This window comes from Pteronotus mesoamericanus, unplaced genomic scaffold (assembly GCF_021234165.1).
Source record: "Pteronotus mesoamericanus isolate MK-2021 breed Mesoamerican mustached bat unplaced genomic scaffold, CSHL_Meso_final scaffold_507, whole genome shotgun sequence".
NCBI classification, from domain to species: Eukaryota; Metazoa; Chordata; class Mammalia; order Chiroptera; family Mormoopidae; genus Pteronotus; species Pteronotus mesoamericanus.
The window spans coordinates 11,826,033-11,848,599 of NW_026555319.1; the positions used below are offsets into that span (position 1 = coordinate 11,826,033).

The 22,567-nt window shown below is 47.3% G+C and overlaps 1 protein-coding gene across 1 annotated transcript; it reads right to left on the bottom strand.

Moving 5' to 3' along the window:
• Positions 1 to 150: 150 nt before the first annotated feature.
• Positions 151 to 14,867, bottom strand: DAO (D-amino acid oxidase). Its single transcript, XM_054594375.1, has 11 exons — positions 14,761 to 14,867; positions 10,514 to 10,716; positions 9,367 to 9,481; positions 8,331 to 8,407; positions 7,598 to 7,663; positions 5,929 to 5,983; positions 5,621 to 5,725; positions 4,407 to 4,489; positions 3,121 to 3,238; positions 2,370 to 2,468; positions 151 to 1,731 (listed from the first exon to the last, which is right to left on the bottom strand). The coding sequence occupies exons 2-11, from the start codon at positions 10,705 to 10,707 to the stop codon at positions 1,600 to 1,602; spliced, it is 1,044 nt and encodes a 347-aa protein (XP_054450350.1). The 5' UTR covers positions 10,708 to 10,716; positions 14,761 to 14,867; the 3' UTR covers positions 151 to 1,599.
• Positions 14,868 to 22,567: the final 7,700 nt, after the last annotated feature.

Below are 22,567 nucleotides of genomic sequence, written 5' to 3' on the forward strand. Positions count from 1 at the left end.
CCCCAAAATGATGTATAAATTCAATGCAATCCCTATCAACATCTCAGCTAGCGTTTTATGCAGAAATTGGCAAGCTGATTATAAAATTCATATAGAAATGCAAATGACCCAGATTTGCAAAAAAAAAAAAAAAAAAAAAACCCAAAAAACAAAAAATACATATATTGAAAAAGACAAAGTTGGAGGACTCACACTTGCTGATTTTAAAACTTACTCCAGCCCTGGCTGGTGTAGCTCAGTGGATTGAATGCCAGCCTGTGAACCGAAGGGTTGTCAGTTCAATTCCCAGACAAGACACATGCCTGGGTTGTGGGCCAGGTCCCCAGTAGACAGCGCACCAGAGGCAACCACACATTGATGTTTTCGTCATCAATTAGTTATCATCAGGACCGCCTATACTGGTCCTGATGATAACTAACCTTGACCGGTAGGGGTCGCTCTCCCTGGGGAATTTTAGGTTGGGTGAAGAAGAATAATTTTCATTAAAAAACCTAACTGTCGAGTTCTGCTCCCAGCCCCAGGAAGTGCTCCCCACCCCACCCATGTGCCTGGTGAGAGTCTCCTAGTCTTGGCTATGATGAGGAAGGATTTAGTTCCTTCTCAATGTGTTTGTGAAGACAGTTGGAAAAATAGTCCAACGGTTAGCTTTAGAACTGTATATCCCCCCCGCCCCCCCGCCCCGGATTCAGTTTTGTGTGATGGTTGAAAGTGAGGCACTGGAATCCTATCATTTCTGGCCCTGAGTCTCCATTCTATGCCTTTCCTACTGTTGACCTCCTAGTGCCTCTCTGTGCCTCAGTCTGCTCACTTATGAAATGGGAATAATAGCTATTTCACGGGGGCAGAGGAGTTGTGAGGATTAAATGAGGAATGTGTGCAAGAGTTTAGCACAGAGCCTGGTACCAGTTAGAATGCAACAAATTTTAGTTATAATAATTATTATTAACTACAGATGCTCCTTGACTTATCGGGGGTTTTGTCCTGATAAAGCCAGCATAAGTTGAAAATATCATAACCCAAAAACATATTTAATACATCTAGCCTACTGAACCTTACAGCTAGACTTCGCCTACCTTAAACATGCTCCAAATACTTCCGTTAGCCTACAGAAGGGCAAAATCACCCAACACAAAGCCTATTTTATAATAGTGTTGAACATCTCATATAATTTATCATGTGTGTTGCTTTTGCAACATTGTAAAATTGAAAAATCATAAGTTAAACCATCACTAAGGGGCTATCATTATTATTATTATTATTAGAACATTAACTTAGATCTTGGCCCTCACCCTACTTAGCTTAGGGCCGACCAAAATCATGGCAGATTTGAAAAACCCATCAAATGAAACAATACAGGAAGGAACATTAATGGCATGGGTCAGTCTAGACCTCTTCACAGCACACAGGTATCACCGATCCCAGATGCATGAAGAGCTCCAGGAATTGACCTTGTGATTCCCCTCACCTAGGGCTTCTTGTGGACAGGAGCCAGGGAGGGGCGGGGTGGGGAGCAGATGACAGCTTAGAAAAGCGCACATTGGTTAGTTGGACAAGGAAAGTGGGAAGTCCTTGTGTGGGGGGCGGTGGTCACTGGCACTTTCAGAGGTGGGACGGTGGCATTGTGAGCAACTTCCTCTCTTCGAGGACCTTCCCAAAGAGCCTGGCTGCCTCCAGGGCACAGCCCCAGTGGATGGTGAGCCCATAGCCTCCGTGGCCATAGTTGTGAATGACCTGGGAGAAGCAAGAGACAAGGTGGCCTGTTGTGCCCTGGGAGATTCAGGAACCTTCTGAAGAGTCCTGGGAAAGCCAGACCACACCGGACCTCTTCTCAGCACCCTGGGGGGAGGGTGGGTCCCCGCGCCCCGGGAGCAGTAAGGAAATTGCTTGGGGAGCTGGAGATTGACACCCTAGACTCCTCTTCTACTTAGGAGATGGACCTGCTTTATACCCTCAGCACAGGAAATGTAGAATCATCTGGAACTTGAGATCAGATGTTCCCATACTGCTCCAGGCTGTTAAACTTCTTGTGTTAATAGACACTCTTAATAGACTCAGTTAGTAGACTGCACCTCCTGGAGCCCCAGTGTGTTCATCGGAAGCATGGGGAGAACCGTCCCTCCCCAAAGCGCTGTGGCCAGGTTCTGTAAGGCTGTTCACATCATAGGCAGAAAGCAGATGTGCCCATCTCCTTCCACTTGACCCCAGGCTTTAGCCAACCAAGGCACTGCCCGGTATGTAACCGTAAGCAGGTCCTTTACCATCACTGGGCCTCAGTTTCCCCATGCATAGAGGAGAGGATATGAGCCACCACTGCCAAGAACCCCCTTTAGGAACGAGAGGGCATTGCTTTCCTTGCCAGCAGAGCATACCTCTGTGTTTGAAGATCCGAAGCGAAGCTGTTCTCTTTCCAGCCGAATCTGGGGGCGTACTGGCCGGAAGCCAGTCCACTCAGCAACAATCATGGCATCCTAGAGAGAAAAGTGTTAGAAATCCATCTCTGGGTTATTTTCTCTGCTGCCATTTTTAGGTGATAGAGAGTTGGCTTTTGGAACCTCACTGTCATGACCAGCGTCGTTAACACCATCACTGTCTTCTTCCTCGCCACTGCCACCGTCACTACCTGTGCCAGCCACCAGCTGCAGCACTGTCACTAGTCACCACCAGTTCTACCAACTGCCCCATCTCCACTGACCACCCCCACCAGTCACCGCCACGATATTGTCAATAGTCACCGGCTCAGCACCCTCCTGATCACCATCCTCAGCATTTTCATCACCATCGGTCCCAACCAGTACCTCCGCCCCCATCACACCCTCTCCACCATCAGCATTGTCAGCGCCACTAGCGGACAAATGTGAAAACTGAGATTGATGCGACAGATACAGCTGCTCCTTGTGAACACCGAGTAAGGTGTTTTGAGGATGTCACCTCAAGAGAGGGCAACTCTTAGTCATGGCCATAAAGATTTCATCAGCCCATAGCAGGACTTCCCTGGGCGTTATCAGAATCTGGTGTATTCCACAGACCATTGCTGGAATTAATTCACCCAACTATCCTGTGGTGGAATCTTCCATCCTCGAGGGTCCTCATGATCAAGCTTCCAAGATCCAGGAACCTTACCTTCAGTGTGGGCTCCAATCGGCAGCAGCCTTCCCAAATGCTGTTGTGGTCTTGAATATTGTTTGCCTCATTCCAGTTTCCCAGCTGGAAGATGCCTCCAAGAGTCACTGCCTGGATCCTGCATAAAAGGAAAGAGTGTCGAGGATGAATGAAAACAAAGCCTTTGGGATGAATGGGGGCCATCACCATGCTATGCCTTACCACAGTCTCTACCTGAATCAGTACCGCTATCAACCTTGTCATCCCTGTTCACAGCGCCGTCAGCACCACAGCAATTGCCATCGTCACCCCCGTCAACCGCCCCCTCCACCATCACCACTAACAACACTGTTAACATTGCCATCTCTTCCAGTGTACAGCATGGTGACAAGGATTAACACTACTGTATTGCGTACTTGAAAATTGCTAAGAGAGTAGGTCTTAAGTGTTCTCACCACACGCACAAAAGGTCACTATGTGAGGCAATGGATGTGTTAACTAATCTTATTGCAGTAATCATTTTGCAATATATGCATCTATCAGATCATTTTACACATCTGAAAGGAACACAATGTTATGTGCCACTTAAATCTCAATAAAGCTGGAAAAATATTATCCTATCCATCAACATCACCTTTGCCACTTCCCTCTTTGTTACCATTAAGATGTCATTGCCATCAACCCTGGTCACCGTTTCCACCACCATCATGAGCCATCGATACTGTCATCTCCTCCATACCATTAACATCACCATTGAGACAGTCGGCACAGCCACAACATTGACCCTGAGACCGTCATCTCTGCCACTCTGTTAACATCATCATCGATACTGTCATCTCGGTCGTCACTGCCTACCTCCCCCACTCCCAGCACCGCCGCCATCAACACTGACCTTCTCATCAAGAAAAATACTCTCTTCGCTACCACTATTTCACTGTCAACGACATTGTTGCCCGTCAACACCACCCCCATAGTGACATCATCACCTCTATCAATAATGTCACCATCAACTCCAATCACCATTCCCACCACCATTCCTATTATTGTCACTCACACCACTTCCCGTGTCACTGCCATCATGTCTTTGTCTCCAGCATCACTGTCGTCCAAAAGCGTGTCCAGGGGAGAGTCCAATTAAGCCTGAGTCCTACCTTCCCAGGCATTTAATGGCTCAACCACACATAAAGCAAGAAAAATTGGAAGAAAACAATGCTGAAAGGACTAAGCAAGAGGCCTGGGGTGGGCCGCAGGAGCATAATGGGGGCGTAAAGGTACCCTCTCTTCTGCCTAGGATGTCAGATTTTTACCCTGGGATGATGTACGGGGACTTGTAGATGCCTCTATCTGGGTCATGGGCAAGGATGAAGTGCTTCACCCAAGGAGCGTCCACCTGTTGATAGAGGATGGAAAAGCCTCATCAGGGGTGTTGGATCAGCGGGGTCCCCTGCCCTGCTCTGCTCTAAGACTAGATGTTCTGATAAGGTGGTCAATTCCTTAGCCCTCCCAGGACCCTGCCGGCCGCAAGCCTGCCCCGATGCCTGCTCTTGCAGGAAGAGCATCCTGACTGAGAGCCAATCTGCTCCCGGAGGCACCACTCAGTGTCACCCACATGTCCACAGAAAAGCCCAGCGCCCATGTACAAATACACACATACGCCCACCCCCCCCCACGCATCCATACCTATGAGCTCACACGTGTACATTCACAAATGGGCATGCCTCGCCCACACGCACACTTATGCAGGAAGAGGCCGTGTGGACCAGTCTTATACCCAGGTTCTTAAACCAGGTTTCCTGGGTTCTAATCCCAGTTCTACCACAGACCACCGCGTGAACTTGTGCGTGTTAGTTAACTTCTCAGGTTCCCCATGTGAGACACGGCAATGGTGGTATGATCAACCCCACCTCATAGGGTTGTGGTAAGGATTAAACAATAACACGATGAAGTGCTCAGGCCTGTGTCTAGCACTTAGTAAACACTCCATACATTTTTGCTCTTTTTATTTTTATTACTAATTTTATCTTCACTCGAGGACATTTTTCATTTTTTCATTGCTTTCAGAGACAGAGAAAGGGACTAAGAGAGAGAGAGAGATTGATGTGAAAGAGAAACATTGATCAGTTGCCTCCTGTACACACCCTAACTAGGAATCAAACCCAAAACCTGGGTATGTGCCCGGCACGAGAATCATACCTGCAACCCTTTGGTCCACAGGACAATGCTCCAGCCAAATGAGCCACACCAGCCAGGGCTCTTTTTATTATAATACAGGCATATTTGTACATATATGTAGCTCCCACATGTGTACATATATACACACATGCTTTGCAGTTAAGAAGACATGTCAAAAGAGAATGTTTGGGGGGGTTGTGTTGTGTTGGTCTTTCTTGCTTCTTTGACGTGCAAGTCCTCTAACAGATGTTCCCGACCCGTCCTCTTTCTTTGGAAATGAAATAAGCAGGCAGCTACAACCTTCCTAGCAACAAAAGTCAGAGGTCTCATCCCTCATCCCCACACTCACCTTAATGATCTGCCCCCGGCCTGGTTGCAGCAGCGGGTCTGGTTGTAGTGCCCCCGCCCACACACCAGTGCAGTTGATAATCACGTCGACGCCTCCTCTCGCCACCTGTCAGCAACCAACAGAGCAGGTGGGGTGGGAGAGGCTGAGGCAAAATGCCTGAGTCCTTCTGGGACTGACAAAAGCTTAGAGTCCAGGATGGGCCTCAAGAGGACTCTGGAAGGCTGAGAAGGGGGCCCTCAACTCAGGAAGGAAAAGCCACCCCTCTTCTCCCTCCTCCCAGCTGCAGCCCCTCTGGCCTGAGAGCTCACCTCCTCAAAAGACTCCACCTTCCGCTGGAAGAGCTTCACTCCCCTCTCTGTTAACCTGGGATGATCAGACACATAAAAAAATCTCATTATTCAGTTCTCTATCCTATCTCTCTAAGAAGGTGGCATGGGAGACATTTCCCAAAGAACCTTTTGTCCCACAGATGCTCCTTGAGAAAGTGGCTATATAGCAAAATCAGCTCATGGGTGCCTTGGTGCACTAGTGGGCCATGAAATGTCCCTTGGGAAACCTGAGATGGTCTAAGCTTCTCATCGGGCAGATGGAGATGGGAGAAGGCCCTTGCTGAATGTTGTACAGTGAGTCAGTGATGAGGCAGGGACTCAGACTCAGGCCTCTTAGTTGGAAATGCTTTCCCTTACAACCACATTGCTTTTTACCATCACAGGAGGAGGGCATAATGCTTTATGCCCCTTTGTCAGAAGCAGAGCATGAGGAGGGAGGTGGGCTAGGGACACTCACCCCTCGCTCTAAATGTCTCAGCCAAAAAATATTTGTCACTATTAGAAATATAGTAGAAACAACAAAAGAACAAGAAACAAACCATATAAAAGCCAAAGCATAGACTCAGGACTATTTTTTCTAAATAGTTTCCTCAAGATAGAAAAACTGGGAGCATTTGTTCCAGGTAGAAGTTAGACAGGAGTCATTAAGTGCCCCAAGGTTAGAAGAAATAACCAGGTTTTAGCACAACAGTTTGCAAACCCGGTGGATAATTAGAATCACTCAGGGAACTTCCTAAGATGCAAATTCCTGAGCCCCATTCCAGAGATTTGATTCAGTAGATATGAAGCAGGGTCCTGAAATCTATGTTTTTAAAAATTCCCCAGGTCATTTGATAAAAGCCACCATCTATTCCATACTTTTAAAAATCTTAATAAAATAGCTCTGGCTGGTGTGGCTCAGTGGATTGCGCACCAGCTTATGAACCAAAAGGTCACTGGTTCGATTCCCAGTCAGGGCACACGCCTGGGTTTTGGGCCCGGTCCCTGGTGAAGGGCATGCGAGAGGCAACCACATATTCGTGTTTCTCTCCCTCTCTTTCTCCCTCTTTCCTCTATCTAAAAATAATAAAGAAATAAAATCTTTAAAAATTTTTTTTAAAATCTTTATAAAATAGTAATACATAGGAAATATACAGAATCTTTCTTAATATGTATATAAATATAAATGTATCTCTCAAGCTGACATTTGCTAATGTAGGACACTACAAGATTCCTATTAACATCAGGAACAAGACAGGGACATCCACTATCCCCTGTATTAATTCACATTGTTCTGAAGGTACAGGCCACAGTAGTTAGACAAGAAAAAAAAAAAGGAAGCATAAACATAAAAGGCAACTTATATTTTGTAGATGAGGTAAATAGATCTGGAAAACATAAGAGAATCCATCTAAAGCTATCACACACATAGTTCAGATTTTAGTGGGGTTGATCATAAATATCACATGTAAAGAGTTGCCCAGGTGGTTCTGTTGCCTAGCTAGGCATGGAAACCATTGTTTTAGTGCACAGGACCAACGATAGCTCCTACCATGCCTAAGGGTTAACATTTGGGGCTGATCAATACAAAACAAATTCCATGAACAATCATCTGCTACAACCCTGGTCCCTGGGAGATGCTTTCCTGAAACTAAGTTGAAAATCTCACCTTTCAGTCAGCCACTGCAGATATCTCCTCCCCTCCAGAATAAGGCTTGTGTTGAACCAGCCGTAGCTAGAGTCACAGCAGGAAAAGATAGGAATAAAAGATCAGAGTAAAAGCTATATTTGAAGGCTATCAAATGGAAGTGGGAGCAATGTTGGGTTTCTCAGGGGGCGTTTCAAGGGTACAAATAGGACCACTGGGTGAAGTTCAAGGGAGGAAGTTGTTTTGAGCTCAATGCAAAGAAAAGTTTTTTATCACACAAAGCCATCCCTGACATAGAGGTGTGCAAGTGGAGACTGAATGTGAATTTATTGAGGGGATTCAAGCATGAGGTGGGGTGAGAAGGGGACCAGAGAAACATTGGGCTATAGGGAAAAGAATAAAAGAGTCACACAGGCTGGATTGGAATTCCATTTTGGTCACTTGGTTGTGTGACTTTGGGAAGTAACGTAGCCTCTCTGAAGCTTAGTTTCCTCATCTACAAAAGAGGATAGTGAAATGGAGCTTCCGGCCTTGAAATCTGTGATTCCACATCCCTCACTTCCTTAGCCCAAGGCCCAGTGTGGGTGGGTGTCTTCTCCAAAGGAGCTAGATGGAGCACCAAGAGACCAAGGTATGAGGGGCTCTAGGCCTAGGATGGGACAGGAAATTTGGTGACTCCATCTTCCATTGCCTTCTGGATAGGTCTGTCTGAATTGTGGAGCCTTGGCCTCTTTGCCCATGATAGTAATCTTACCTATAATCAGGGAACACATCCAGCTCTCTGGGGGTCAGCTTCCGAAATCCCAGAACTATGTCCTTCCAGAAAGGATCCTGCAGAAGAAGGAGAGAAGGGGGCACAGGAAGGGGCAAAAGCCAATAATAACAATGATGACAAAAACTTACCTCATGTTTACTGTGTGCAAGGCTCTGTTGGAAGCATTTTACTTATACTCTATTTAATCTTCACAACAACCCATTGAGCTAGATACTGTTCTTATCCCCATTTAATAGATGGGCCCATTGAGGCTTAGAGAGGTTAAATAACCTAAGATCACACAGCTAATAAATGGTGGAGCTGAGATCTGAACCCACACAGTTTGGCCTCAGAGTCCAAATTCTCAACCATTATGCTATACTAAGGGAAAGAATAAAACTCCAGGTGAGTGATGGGGTAAGGGTCAGAAATATGGGAGAAAAAAGGGGTGACAGTGAGAGTTTCCAAGGAGTGAGAGTCGGAGGCAGCCGAGCATAGAGTCAGACAACTTAAATGGAGATTTTGACCTCACCAGTGACCACCTTGAATTCTCTGAGACTCTGTCTTCTGGTCTTTATCATGGAGCTAATAGTCACTCTTGGTCTCATGGAAGGTACATAATGTGGGCAATGCTCTTAGCGCAGTGTTAATGTGGACTATATTGTGGGGACCTGGCCTGAGGTTGTGGGCACCCAGCCAAATCACCCTTGCCAAACAACCTGAGAACATCCCCCATGTGGTCACAGGCAGCCTGGGTTCAAACCCCAGCTCTGCCACTTTAAAGCATTATGAGCTTAGGTAAGGTACTTTATTTAATCTGAAAAAAAGGAGATAATAATACTTACTTCCTTGTTATCGTGAGAATTAATTGAGTCACTATTTGTAAAGTAGTTAGGACAGGGCAAAAATGGGTCTTAAAGTAAACTGGTTTTGGACGCAGAAATCTGTTGCCTTCGAGACTCAAAGTACTCCCCAGGCTCGAGACCCCAGCCCTGGCCTATGATCAAGGCCCCGTAGTCAAGGACTCCTCACTCACCGGAACAGCTTCGTGGAAGAGGTTGTAGCCTGAAATCAGGGCCAGGCCCATGTTTGCAGCATTGGGAGAATGGAAGTGGCCCAGGAGATAGTCAAAGGTCTGCTGGTTCCAATGCCTGGAAGGATCCCCCAGAGTCTCATCACAAAATACCCTGAGCTGGGTAAGTAAGACAGCTCGGAGGGCTACCTTGTGTAGGGCTGTGATCAGGCTGGTTGGGCGGGGGATGTGTCCAAATCCAGCATTCCACCGCTTTCCACTCCTGCAGCACCCCAAATGCCTATGGATCTTCCCCTCCCCAAACTTTCCAGCACTTCCCCATTAATAGAATAGAGAAGAGGGAAACGAAGGATGCTCCATCACAACAATTTGGACCTTACCTCCAGCTTGGGATCACATAGTTGCCAAGTTTAAATGAAGGCTTTGACCTATTTTGGGAACTGTGATCTATATACAGGTTCAGGCTCTCTCTGAGTAACGCCCACCCCCATTGTAAAAAACAGCTTGCACTCCCAAACGCTTTCCTCTTCTCCCTGGGTGCACAGCTCACCTATGTTTCCCAGACTCCCTTGCTGCTAGGTATGGCTATGTGACTGCATTCTAGCCAATGGACCGTAAAGACTGTGCAGCAGTGGTCCTCATGTTATGCCCCTTGCACAGGTGCTGACCCATGAGAATAGCAACATAGGAAGCCAAACAGGAGGATGGCAGAGCCATGAGATGGAAAAGTGCATGATCCCCGAATTGTCACCCACTGATCATGAGCATTAGTTTTGGAATTTGTGGGAAGTAAGAGCAGCTGAGGGTTTCAAAACTAACACAATGGCCTTTGCAACTTCTCTGCTAAACCTGAGCATTGATCCACCCACTTAGAAATAGTCCTAATTCACCAACTCATGTGGCATTAACAGCCACCTGGTTTAGGCGAGGAATGGAGACAAAGGCCTCCATTTGCCTGGCACACATCACTTTTATTACTGCTAAGATCAAGTGTAGCATCTGTCTAGCACATAGAAGGGGCTTAATATTTATTATTTTCTTCACATCATGCAGGCCATAGCCTCCACAAAGGACTTGTAATTGGTGTCAGGGACTTGGCGAGGACTCAGCTCCTCTGGCCACCCAGCCGCCCTCTGGGAACCTCACTCACACCTCCTGTGGGTTGCTGGGGTCAGAGAGGTAGGGCTGCCAGAGGCCAGCAGCCACGTCGGTGTTGGTGAGCGGGGTGAAGCGGTCTGCGTAGACCTTCACGTCCAGCGACTGCAGGACTGAGCGGTAGCGCTCGTGGATGCAGAGCGCAGTGGACAGCCCAATGACACCTGCTCCAATCACTACCACACGCATTGTGCCAGCCTGCAGGGAGGAAGAGGAGAGGCATGCCATCATCACCACCATCTCCACCATCCCCCGAAGGCTCAGAAAGTGCCAGATGCTGCCAACCCCTTTTAATACTTGATCCTCTGAACGACCCTCAGAACTGGAAAAACGGAGGCATGAAGAGACAAAACAACTTGCCCAAGATCACACAACTTGTAAGGGTTACCACTTTCTCTGGGAAGCCTCCCCAAATACACTGTATGTATGCGGAAATATAAAAAGGGCCTAGCAGAGTACCTGGCCAGCTCTAGGCTGGGGAGTCTAATGGTCAGGACAATGGGTTCTGGCTTCTAATCTCAGATCTCTGCTCTCCTGCCTACTGGCCATTGACCTTGGGCAAGATGCTTCATAAGCCTCAGTTTCTTCTTCTGGAAAATGGGGAAACTAACTCATGCCTTGGAGAGTAGATTGAAAGATTTATCAAGAAGGTAAATGTAAAAAGCTTAACCCAGAGTCTAGTACAAAAGAAGTGACTTATGGACATTTGCGGGGCACCTGCTGTGAGCCAGCCCCGGTGCTAAGTGCTTCCCATGCCTCATTTTACTTAAGTCGCCCAACGTTCTTTTGAGGTAGGGTAGTGTTATTGGCTTCCCTTTACAGATGACAAAACTGAGGCTCAGAGAGGTGAGGTCACTTACTCGAGGTCACAGAGCCAGGAAGTGGTGCTACTGGGATTTAATTTCAATCCAAGTAACCTCACGCACACTTATGGCACACCTACTGTGTGCTGGGCTGGCAGCTAGTGGATGCAGCTGTGAGCGCATCTGTGAGATGCATAGGACGCAATGGCTGGTCTCAGAACTTGGATGTTCCAGCGCACCGGCTCAGGGCTGGGCTGCCTGGGTTCTCAGAAGTTTAGGAGGCCTAGCAGCTTTTGACCTTGAAGCTGCCTGGGCCCCCACAGCAGGGAAATATTCTGCTGGCTCCTGCTGAGGCAGAACAAGGGGACATTTGTGCCCAAAAGGGCCAAATTCAACTTTCCCTCCTCTTTACTCACAACTCTCCCCCGCAGACCCAGCTCCTGGCCCACGGCCCTGAGCGGCAGGACATTCCCAGTATGGCCTCGTTTTGTAAAGGGGGAAGCGGCTCCCGCCCAAGAACTGGACTGTGCTGGGGTTTCAGCAGCCAAGTTGAAGATAAAACCCACAAACAAAAAGGCATCGTTGCTCTGGATGATTCATCTTCCAGCTGCCAACCTGGGCTTGGTTAGGGGGTGGGCAGACCCTCTCAGGGACCCCCAGCCTCCTCCCACAACCTCCTCATCTATAAAATAGGAGTAACCTGAGCTCATGGCAACAGTTCCCAATCCCCTGCCTGGCACAGAGTAGGCCCTGAGGACATGGCAGCCTCCTTCTGTCCCCCAGCACCTTGGAAGTGACAAAGAAAAGAGCACTGGCTGTAGCAGAGAAGAGAGGAAGAAGGATGAGTCCGACCTGCCTTCACTTTGGCTTGCTCTGTGACCTTGGCTAAATGACTTCCCCTGTCTGGGCCTTCTGACTGTCTTTGCGTAACGTCCATAGAGTTCAGCACTTTGGCACATTAACAAAAGGAAGGCAGGAATAGAAGGCTTTTTCTGTGTTTTCCAAAGTCCCCATGATGAAAACAGGAGGACTCATGGCACAAGGAGGTGGCAGTAACAGCCCAGGCTGTGGGTCAGGTTCACAGCTGGCTCTGGCACACACCAACCGTGTGACCCTGGACAAGTCACTTAGTTTGACTGAGCAAGAGTGACCAACCTCCCTGACTTCCTGGGACTGAGGGTGTCACCAGGATGTAGTCTCTGAGTGCTAAAACCAGAAGGGCCTTGCGGCAAACCGGAACGAGTTGCCTATTATAACTGAGCCTCAGTTTCCTCTTCTATGAACTTCTAAGGGTTAACAAGTCTCCCTGCCTATTATCTCCCCACCAGAATATCAGCTCCAGTAAAGCAAGGACTTTTGTCTACTGCTCTGTCCCAAGGACCTAGAATAGTACTTGCCCCATAGCAAGGACTCATAAGTGAATGAATGAATGAATGAACGAACAAACGAACGAATGAAGAGTGAATGAATGGAATGCTTATGAGGATCAAAAGAGAAAATACTCATGAAGTGCTTGGAAGCTCATAAATTAAACCAGTAATCATCATCGTCTGTAGTTTAACAGCTGAGGCAGCTGAGGCCAGGGGAGAGCAAGGTTGATTAGAGGTCACAACAAGTGCCAGAGGCAGGGGGAGGTGAACCCAGCTCTGCCTTTCCAGGGCCCAGGTTTTTTCCATTCTCATGTCACCTCGAAAACCAGCAAAAGATCGGGGTGGGGGGGGTGGAAAGGAACTATTCATATAAAAAAAAAAGTATGTGAGGTAAGAGAAGAGAGGGTTTGAAACCCTTTCGAGGTTTCTGGGCAGGAAGTAGGAGGCTACGGACAGGAGCAGGGTGGGCACAAGGTGTGTCTCGGGTAACAAGCCTGGCCGGGCGCGGCGAGGCTCTGGGTAGGCGTGGAGTCACGTGCTCGAGAGAACGGCATGGGGGCAGGGGGGACGCAGAGCCACTTCTGAAAACAGCTGGCAAGACAGAGGGATGAGTAACAGCGTGGGGCTCAGCTTCTGCGGTGTGTAAAATTCCAAAGGTGAGCAAGGCGTCATCATGCAGATGGGGAAACTGAGGCCCAAAGAAGTGAAAAGGCTCTACTGAAGTCACACATCTATGAAAAAAACACTTGTGGAGTCTGGGGGCGTTAAAAAAATCTCTGTGGAAGGTAGGAATAGGTCACGTCCAGAAAAGAACTACAATGTGGAGAGAAACAATGATAACAGCTGCTAGTTTCAACTCCTAGGATTCTTCTGCTTTAACCTTCTACCGGCCCTCAGGGTTGTCACTGTGCCCATTTTACAGAGGAGGTGACTGAGGCTCAGACAGCCAGCTGGTGAGAAGCAGAGCCCAGGCTGGTCTGACTCACAAGTGAAGAACCTGAAGGTCTAGCAGGTAAAGAGAAACCCCAATGCTTCAGGGTCCTGAAACATTGAAAAATAAAAATACAACAATTTTAGAAATGTTTAGTGTGTTGGTGATAGGCACAGAGCTGAAGAGGGAAGATGTGTGTCCTAAATTAATTATCTTAACAAACTCTGTGAATCAAATTTGATACTGATTATAGCAACTTCGTGTGTGCGCGCGTGTGTGTCTAATGATAATGCCTATGTGAGGGGGGAGTAGGAAGGGAATAATTTTGGCCATCTGTCACTTGCCAGACACATGCAGAGGTAGTATAGACATCCTCTTACTTAATCCCCTCAATTGCTCTAGAAGGTTCTACAGAGGAGGGACTCAGGTTCAGGGAGCAGGAGCCACTCTCCCACCCTCACACAGCTGGCACGGGCCAGCGTTCGGATCTGAGCTTTCTGTGCTGTGCCCTACGGCTACTTAGGCAGCCGGCAGTAAGTGGGCACCGACACTTCTGCTTGCCTTTCAGTCTCGCATTTCTTTGCTTATAACCTTTCTTGTCCCTAGAAAAGAATTTGAGACCACTCCTGCCTTTGATGGCTACATGTGCATAGCAAAGAATAGGAAAGGTTGTTCTGGAAAAATCAGCAAGTCACGGGTCTGAGATATTTGAATGAACATATTAGCTCTTCCAAGTGATGCCATATGGTCGCTTCTCATGAAGGTGATATTTCAGAGTTTATCTTCAAACTGGAACAGATTCTATAAATGCTTGATAACCAGGCTACCTGCTCCCTGCCCCCAAAATAATAATTACCATGTACTGAGTACTTGATATGTGCCCAGTTCTATGTTAAGAACTTTATACTAATCACCTGTTTTACTATTCATATTAACCCTGTGAGAGGTGAGTTACGATCCTATCTCCCAGATGAGGAGGTGGAGGCTTGGAAAGGCGAAGGTGCTTACCTGAGGTCCCTGCCCAGCTCCAAGGCTGTCTGTGCCCTTGCCTCAGGTGTTACGGTGGAGCTTTCTCTGTTGACACCAGAAAGGACATGAGTTCTTCTATATCCTCCCCCCCAAAAAAACCCCCACTCACCTGGTATGCCAAACTTCTGGAGAAAAGAGGCAGCCGCTGTGGGTGTAGCGTCCTATCTCCTGAGGGGAGGCTCCTGATTCTGGGGCGTCCTGTCCTCAGCGCTCTGCCCGCCAGCCAGGACTGGAGCTCAGGGTCAAAGTCTGGAGTTACAGACAGGGCACAACTCGGCACAGTGCTTCTTACAGGGGCTGAACCCGGGCCAGGCGGGGAGACCTCACCTCCCCTCGCGCCCAGTCCCTGAAAAGCTGCCTGACTTTTCTGGCTGATCCTGAGCCCCTGTGTACAGGCCTCGATGGGAGGAAGGGGGCAGGCGGGGGTTCTTGGAGGGCTGATCGGCACAAGGAGGTCTGACTCCCGGGCCAGCTGGAGGCGATCCTCTTTCTTCCCGCTTTCTGCTGCCACCCTGGGGGAGGGGAAGGTCATTCCCTGGCCTGCGGTGGGGGAGTGGGGTGTGGTCAGTCCGGCAGCCTCTGTGGTGAGACCAAAGGTGCAGGACTAGAAGTCCCAGGGTCAGCCAGCCAGCCCAGGGCCACTCTGGGACACTAAGCAGGTAAGGCCAAGAAGAGACTCGAGGTGGCGCCTGTTTGGGTCATGAGGACAAGTGGCTGTTTGCTTCGTACCCCAGAGACACTAGCCGTAGGATTTCAGGCCCCTCCTCTGCCAGGGCTAGACCCGGAGCTGTGACTATTAATTAAAGCCCAAAGATCATCGGGCGCTTCACTGTATGGATGGGGAAACTGAGGCCCAGAGAGAGGAACCAAACAGCCTTGGGTGAGGCATCCTTTGGGTCAGCTCTGAAGGTCCAGCCTCTACCCACCCCACCCCTCACCTTCAATATCATCACGTAAAAAGGGGAGGATGAAATAAGAGAATGCATGCACAGTACTTTTTCAATAATTAAAAAAGGCCCCAGCTCGTGTGGCTCAGTGGATGGAGTGCCGGCCTGCAAACCAAAGTGTTGCTGGTTCGATTCCCAGTCAGGGCACGTGCCGGGATTGCAGGCCAGGACCTCAGTTGGGGGTGTGTGAGAGGCAACCACATGTTGATGTTTCTCTCCCTCTCTTTTTCCCTCCCTTCTCCTCTCCCTAAAAATAACTAACTAACTAACTAGGTAAATAAAATCTTTTAAAAAATAATTTAAAAAGGCTTGGGTGAACTCTACCTTTTACTCTACATGCTTTCATTTTGTTTGAATTTTTTAACAATGGTCATGCCTCACTTTCATATCACACAACCTTAGGAAAATTCCTTGTGCCTCTAGTTCATGGTGAAAACACTTAAACATTAACAGAAGTTAATCAGATATCTTTACACTTCCCCCCAACTCCCATCCTAACAATGATTTGTGGTTTGTGAATTTCAATGTGCCAATTTTAAGTAGTTGACTTATCCCATTTAATCTCACATCCCTATAAACTAGATGCTGTTATTATCGTTACTCCTTTGAATTCAAAAACTTGCTCCCAGTATTCACTAAAGCTAAACATACCTCTGTTCTAAAACCCAGCAACCCTAATCTTATGTAGATCCCCAAGGGAAATGAAAACAAATATCATGCAAGAGGCTCGTATAAGAACATTCATAGACCTAAACCAGAAACAACAAAATCTCTGTCAGCTAGAGAATGCAGAAACAAATTGTGGTGTTTTCAGACAATTCACACCGTGGAATATTAAGCAGCAACGAAAAAGACAAACACTGCTACACACAGCAACCTGGATGAATCTCACTGTCATTGTGTGAAGCAGGAAAAGCCAGGCAGGAAAAAGCCCATTTTGCATGATTTTCTTTACGCAAAATTCAAGAAAAGACAAGGCTATTTGATGGTGATAGAAGGTATGGAAAGAGCCATTACCTCGGAGGAAAGAAATTTTCTAGGATGAAGGCAAGCTGCACCTTAATCCGGGCAGTGTTTATAAAAGCATAGTCGTATGTGAAAATTCATCAAGCTGTACATTTAAGATTAATATACTTAATACAGTTAGGAAGAAAGAAGGAAGGAGAGGAGAAAGAGGAAAGAAAGAAGGAAGGAGGAAAGGGAGGGAGGAAGGAGGAAGGAAGGAGCGAGAGAGAGAAAGAAGAAAGGACTTGCTCATAGTAACATTGCCTGCAAGCAGAGGCTCATATTTGAACCTGGGTTAGCACTGCCAGGCCTAGCAAGCAAAGCTCCAAGGCACCCTGCATTTTATCTGGCAACCCCCATCTAGGCCCAGACCTGGAGCACTAGGCCACCACTCTAGAGAGTTTAACAGAGTGAGAATAGTAAAGGGGACCCCACAGGGACTTCCCACACCGTAGGGCAGGACGCTGTGGCTTCAGAGAGTCCTATGCTGTGTGTAGAAAGCATATTCAGTGTTATCATTTAATTTTGGAAAATGATATGGCGGGGAGAATCCCTATTGTTTTCATGATACAAACTACAGAAAGTAAAGTTCCACAGAATATTCTTGGCTATTGGATCAAATAGAAAATACCCCCTCCCCCGGAGGGACATGTAATTTTTTATCTTGACCACAAGGGGACATGAGTTTTTTTTAAAAAAAAGACTCAGTCCCCATTAGACCCTCTTAAGGGTCTGACTTTGAAAATTGTCATCTCCATATTCAATGGTGCCGTGTGGATGGATTCCACTGTCTATTACAGAATGGAAAACTGTTCAGGACACACCATATTGATAAGTGAACTAGGAGTCAAAACTGCACGTACAACATGATCCCATTTTTATCATGTGAAGTGGTATGTTTATGTTATAATGTTTGGGGCTATTCACCCAAAATGTGAATGGCCCCCCTTTCCTGGCAGTGGGAATTGGTTACAGGGGATTAGTACTTTCTTCTTTATGTTTTCTGTATTGTATAAATTCCAGAGGCTGTGATTGTATCAATATTCAGAAAAGTTATAATAAAGCTGGTTTTATCTGAGAAAGAATGTGGGAGCGGGTTAACTTGTTACTCTGTAACTTCATGTGGCCCCCCCCAGAGTTCTGCCTCCTGGTGGACGATCCTTTTGCCCTGGCCTGAGTGTACCTCTGAGCCACTGGGAGGCCACCTTGTTTATCAACCAGTCAGTGGGTCAGAAAAACCCTTGATTCCTAACACTCTAGCCAAATAAACAAAAATTGCTTCCAGAGGTCCTTTGGGGCCTTCTAGAATAATCAATAAATTGGACTTCAGAATAGTTCCTCAAGGACCTTGCAATCACCCCACTAAGTAAGCCCTATACCCCTGTGGGACTAAGGGCACATCCCTTCCTCTCTTTGGGCCTCAGTTTACTGAACTGTAAAATGGGCAGATTCGACCAGTTTGATGTTTCTCAACTTTTTCTTTTCCTTTTTATTTAATTCTCACCCAAGGATATGTTTTTATTGATTTGAGAGAAAGAGAGAGAGAGAGAGAGAGAGAGAGAGAGAGAGAAACAGCGATATGAGAGAGAAACAGTGACCCGTTGCCTCCCATATGTACCCCGACTGGGGACGAAACCCCCAACAGCAATATGCCCTGACTTGGGGGGAATCAAACCCACAACTTTTTGGTGTATGAAACAATGATGCTCCAATACACTGAGTCACACAGCCAGAGCCAGCTCTCTTCTCTTTACCCTTATTTTTTGGAGTTTGCCTCCCCTTCACCCACAGTTACCTTTCTGGGGTGGGGGATAGCGATTAAGGCCAGGACTCTGGGACCAGGGAGACTCCGTTGGGACCCCAGCTTTGCCCTCCTTACCTGTGTGGTCTTGGGCTGGTACTGAAGGAAACCAGAAGGCAATCAGGTACTTACAGGGCAGGCGGTCCAAGTGCACACACTTTAGTCTCGACCCCTAGCTCTACCCTTCATGGTCCCCAGGATCTCAGACAAGTTCCCCCGGAAAGCCCCATATGTAGAATTGAAAAAATTAAATAACTAGAGACTTTCTCTTACTGTGAAATTAAAATGAAATAGTGATTGCCACAGGACACAATGCACAGTATATGCCCAGCAGATAACTTCAATAAAATTCAACTGGATAAAAATTTAAAGATCTTATTGCCTTTATTCAACAATTCATGAATCTAGCAGCATCCAATTGAGCAGGCCGAAAGGACCTCCAACATGCTGTACAAAATGAAAGACTTTTAAAGACAGAAGGGAACTGGAACAAGGAAGCTATATATGCTATGCAGAAAAGCAGATTGGTTATTACAAGACGGCTTTTCTTTCAAGGATGGCAAGGGTTTATCATAGGCAGGTTTCCTAACTGGTACCGACCAAGCAATTCCTAGTTGACTGGTTTAAGATTCTATGTCTGGGAGAGTAGAAACTGTAATTAAGTTAAATCTAGTTTTGATGACGTGGGCCTTGGCATAAGCAATTCCATTTTGGGGATGTTGTCTTGTTTTTACGCCCTGGCCAGGTTGCTCAGTTGGTTAGAGTGTCATCCCCATGCACTGGGGTTGCAGGTTCGATCCCTGGTCAGAGAACATTCAGGGGTTAACCGGTGAATACATGAATGAGTGGAATAGCAAATTGATGTTTCTATCTCTCTGCCTCCCTCTCCCTTCCTTTCTCTGTCTAAAATCAATGTTTAAAAATATGTGTTTGGATTTGAGAAGTAAGATATCATTAGTCAACTGAATATTGTCCATAATTTTGTCTTACACTGGACGTTTAAAATAAGTGCTTAATAAGTAGGGCAAGAGCGAAGCTACACATGTAGGTGGGTTGGGTCAAAAGCTCTAATGGTTAGAAGGGGTGTTGTCATCTGTAAACTTCTTTTCCCAAATGGGGAACCACTCCTAACAAAGCTCTCAGACAGAACAAAGTATATTCTTCCCTTTTTTTAAACATAGCTGCATTTCTGAAAATTTAGTAAAAAAATACTTTGTGTTAATATATAAAATGGAGTTAGGTTCTGGCTTCAGATAATTATGAACCTGGTTTTCACCCATGCAGGTGTCTTGTGGGAATGGAATAATTCTTTTTTGGGTGCATCGCAAGACAGTTAGCAATCCTGGCTCCTGCCCTCTAAACGCCAGTAGCACCAGCAGCTCTACCCTCCTCGTTGGCCAGACAATAAAAAATATTCCCATAAATTTCCCCCCAAAAACACTCCAGAGAAGCTGAAGTGCCCCATTGAGAATCACCTTTGAGGCAAAAGGTGCATGAGGTCCGAACCCCTGGATCTGAGGCGGGGTGCGGGGTGGCGGCGGGGGCGGAGGGATCTAGGAGGCTGCCTGGGTTTCTGGCTGGGCGGCGAGGTGGATGATGGAGCCAGTTTGCTAAAATGAGAGGCAGGATTGGATCACTGTATTTGCATGTGCAGTTGGAGACAGAGGCGAGGGAACGGATTTTGGATGAAAGAAAAGCTCTCTATTACCAAGGCAAGCCAGTACCACCTTCTTGGTATCTTACCCCATGTCCCTCTCTGCCCCCCCCATACTGGTCAGGTGTCCCCTGGGCGGCTGCAGCCCCCTTGCTGGTCTCCCTTCACTCTTCTGCCGCACAGTCCGTTTTCCTCGCAGCAGCCAGAGCTTTCTGCAGCGCCCCCTGCCTCTTGCCATTCTTTCTCAGGAAAGCCTTCCTGGGTCTCCCTGCCCCCAAAGCGTCGGCTGGTGAGGAAGAGAAGAAAGAAATAAAATGGAGTCACTATAAGTCACGCTGCTAAATTACTAAAATCAAGTAGGTTGAAGTATGAGGACATGATTCTATTCTTGTTCTAACTAGCCTGGGAACGTAAACTTATGAACTTCCCAGTCCTGTGTCAATGCCTGGATATACATCGGCCCTCCAGATTACCCTGTGATTACCCCCGAAGGACTTGCATATCCAGACGGTCTGGCATCCATCATCCCGGCGGGCGGCCTCTCCTCTCACTGGTAATGGTCCTGGACCAATCGTAGGCTAAGACTGCAGGGCTGAATATGCTCAAGGATGTACTTTTTATTATAAGAAGTCTTAATTTTCTTTTTCGGAGTATTTCTGGGTTTTTGCCTGACTGTGTTTCCAGTTTGCAAACCCTAAGACCGTTGAATAAATCTTTATCATTTATTTCTAACCACTGTTTCCTGATTCACTTATGCTCAATTAGCACTGGGTTTCTGGACACATAGAAGGAATTCATATAAAAATATTAGCAAAATAATTTTTTAAAACATGCCTAGTACAGTAATACTTCCTTACCCATGGGGGATACGTTCCAAGACCCCTAGTGGATGCCTGAAACCGTGGACAGTAGTGAACCCTATATAGGCTATGTTTCTTCCTATACATACATACCTATGATAAAGATTAATTTATAAATTAGGCACAGTAAGGGATTAATAACAACAATAATAAAATAGAACAATTATAACAATAGTATAAGTTATGTGAATGTGGTCTCTCAAAATCTTATTGTACTGTATTTGCCCTTCTTTGTCTTGTAATGATGTGAGATGATAAAATGCCAACCTACTCCTGAATCTGTGTGACCACCCTTTACTTCCAATAGATAGTTCTGCACCACTCGTTTCTGGAGACCCCTTGCTGAGGTTTTCCTAGAGGGCTAGTGCTTTCTGGCACAACACGGTTTCTGTTTATCCCCTCCCCCCTCAAATTTCATGCCTTTTCCATTTTGACTAAGCACTTACCACACCCTGTGGTTGTAACTTTTGCAGTTTGAGGTGCAACAAAACTCGTGCAAATTCCTTATTCCTTCTTCACAGTTTCGTGGATAGATTCATTCTTACCACAGTTTTTAACAACCTCAGCATACATTTTTTTTTTTTTTTCTTTCCTGAAGTCAAGAACTTTCACCTTGTCACTTTTCAAGGAAGCACTTTTCAGCCTCTTTGGGCAAGTCCAAATTGTGATCATCACTATCCTAGCACTTTGGAGCCATTATTAAGTAAAATAAGGGTTACTTAAACAGTAGCACAGTGATACTGAAACAGTTGATCTGATAACCGGCTACTAAGTAACTAACAGGCAGGGAGCGACACTGGACAAAGGGATGATTCATGTCCTGGCAGGACTGAGCGGGATGGCTTGAGATTTCATCATGATAATCAGAGGGGTGCACAATTTAAAACTTATGAGTTGTTCATTTCTGAAATTTTCCACTTAATATTTTCGGACCGCTGGTAACTGAAACCAGGAAAGGGAAGCTTGAGGAAAGGACCACCGTAAGGAGATTCACTTCTGTAAAATCCCTGAAGGCAGTCCTAATCTATTTTGCTCACTGTTCAATACTCCACGCCTTACAGTAGGTGCTCAATAAATATTTCATAGATGAATGAGTAGATGAATGAATTAATTACTGCAAAGACTGCCTACGGGGGTTCTGGACAGGGATCAAGGAGGTTTTAATTTCCTGGTCCCTGCGCCTCTCCACCCCTCTCCCAGGCAGTCCTGGCTGCACTGCCACTCGGCCTCAGTTTTCCTGCCAGTGCAGTGGGCAGGCCTTCAGATTCAGCCGCGAGGCAGGGAGCTCGGGGACTCGTCCCCCAAGCCGAAGGCCAGAAGCGCGGGCAAGAGCGCGTGTGTTGGGCGCGCAGGGAACGTGACTGGCTAGCCCGCCAGGGCCTCCAGCGTCGCTATTGCTCCCGCGCCGCGCACGCGCGCCGCCCTGCGCCCCGCCCCAGCCCTCCCCCCTCCCCTTCCCTGCGCTCCAGGTCCGGCGCGCGCCGGCGCGGGAGGCAGGGGGCGGGGGCGGTGGACGCCGAGGGAGAGGGGCGGGCCCGGCCCGGCCCGGCTCGCCCCGGCCGCCCGCGCGCGGCTCTTGCAGCGCCCCGGGCCCAGCCCGGGTGGCGGCGGCGGCGGTGGCGGCTCTAGCCCGAGGCCTCGGTGGTGCC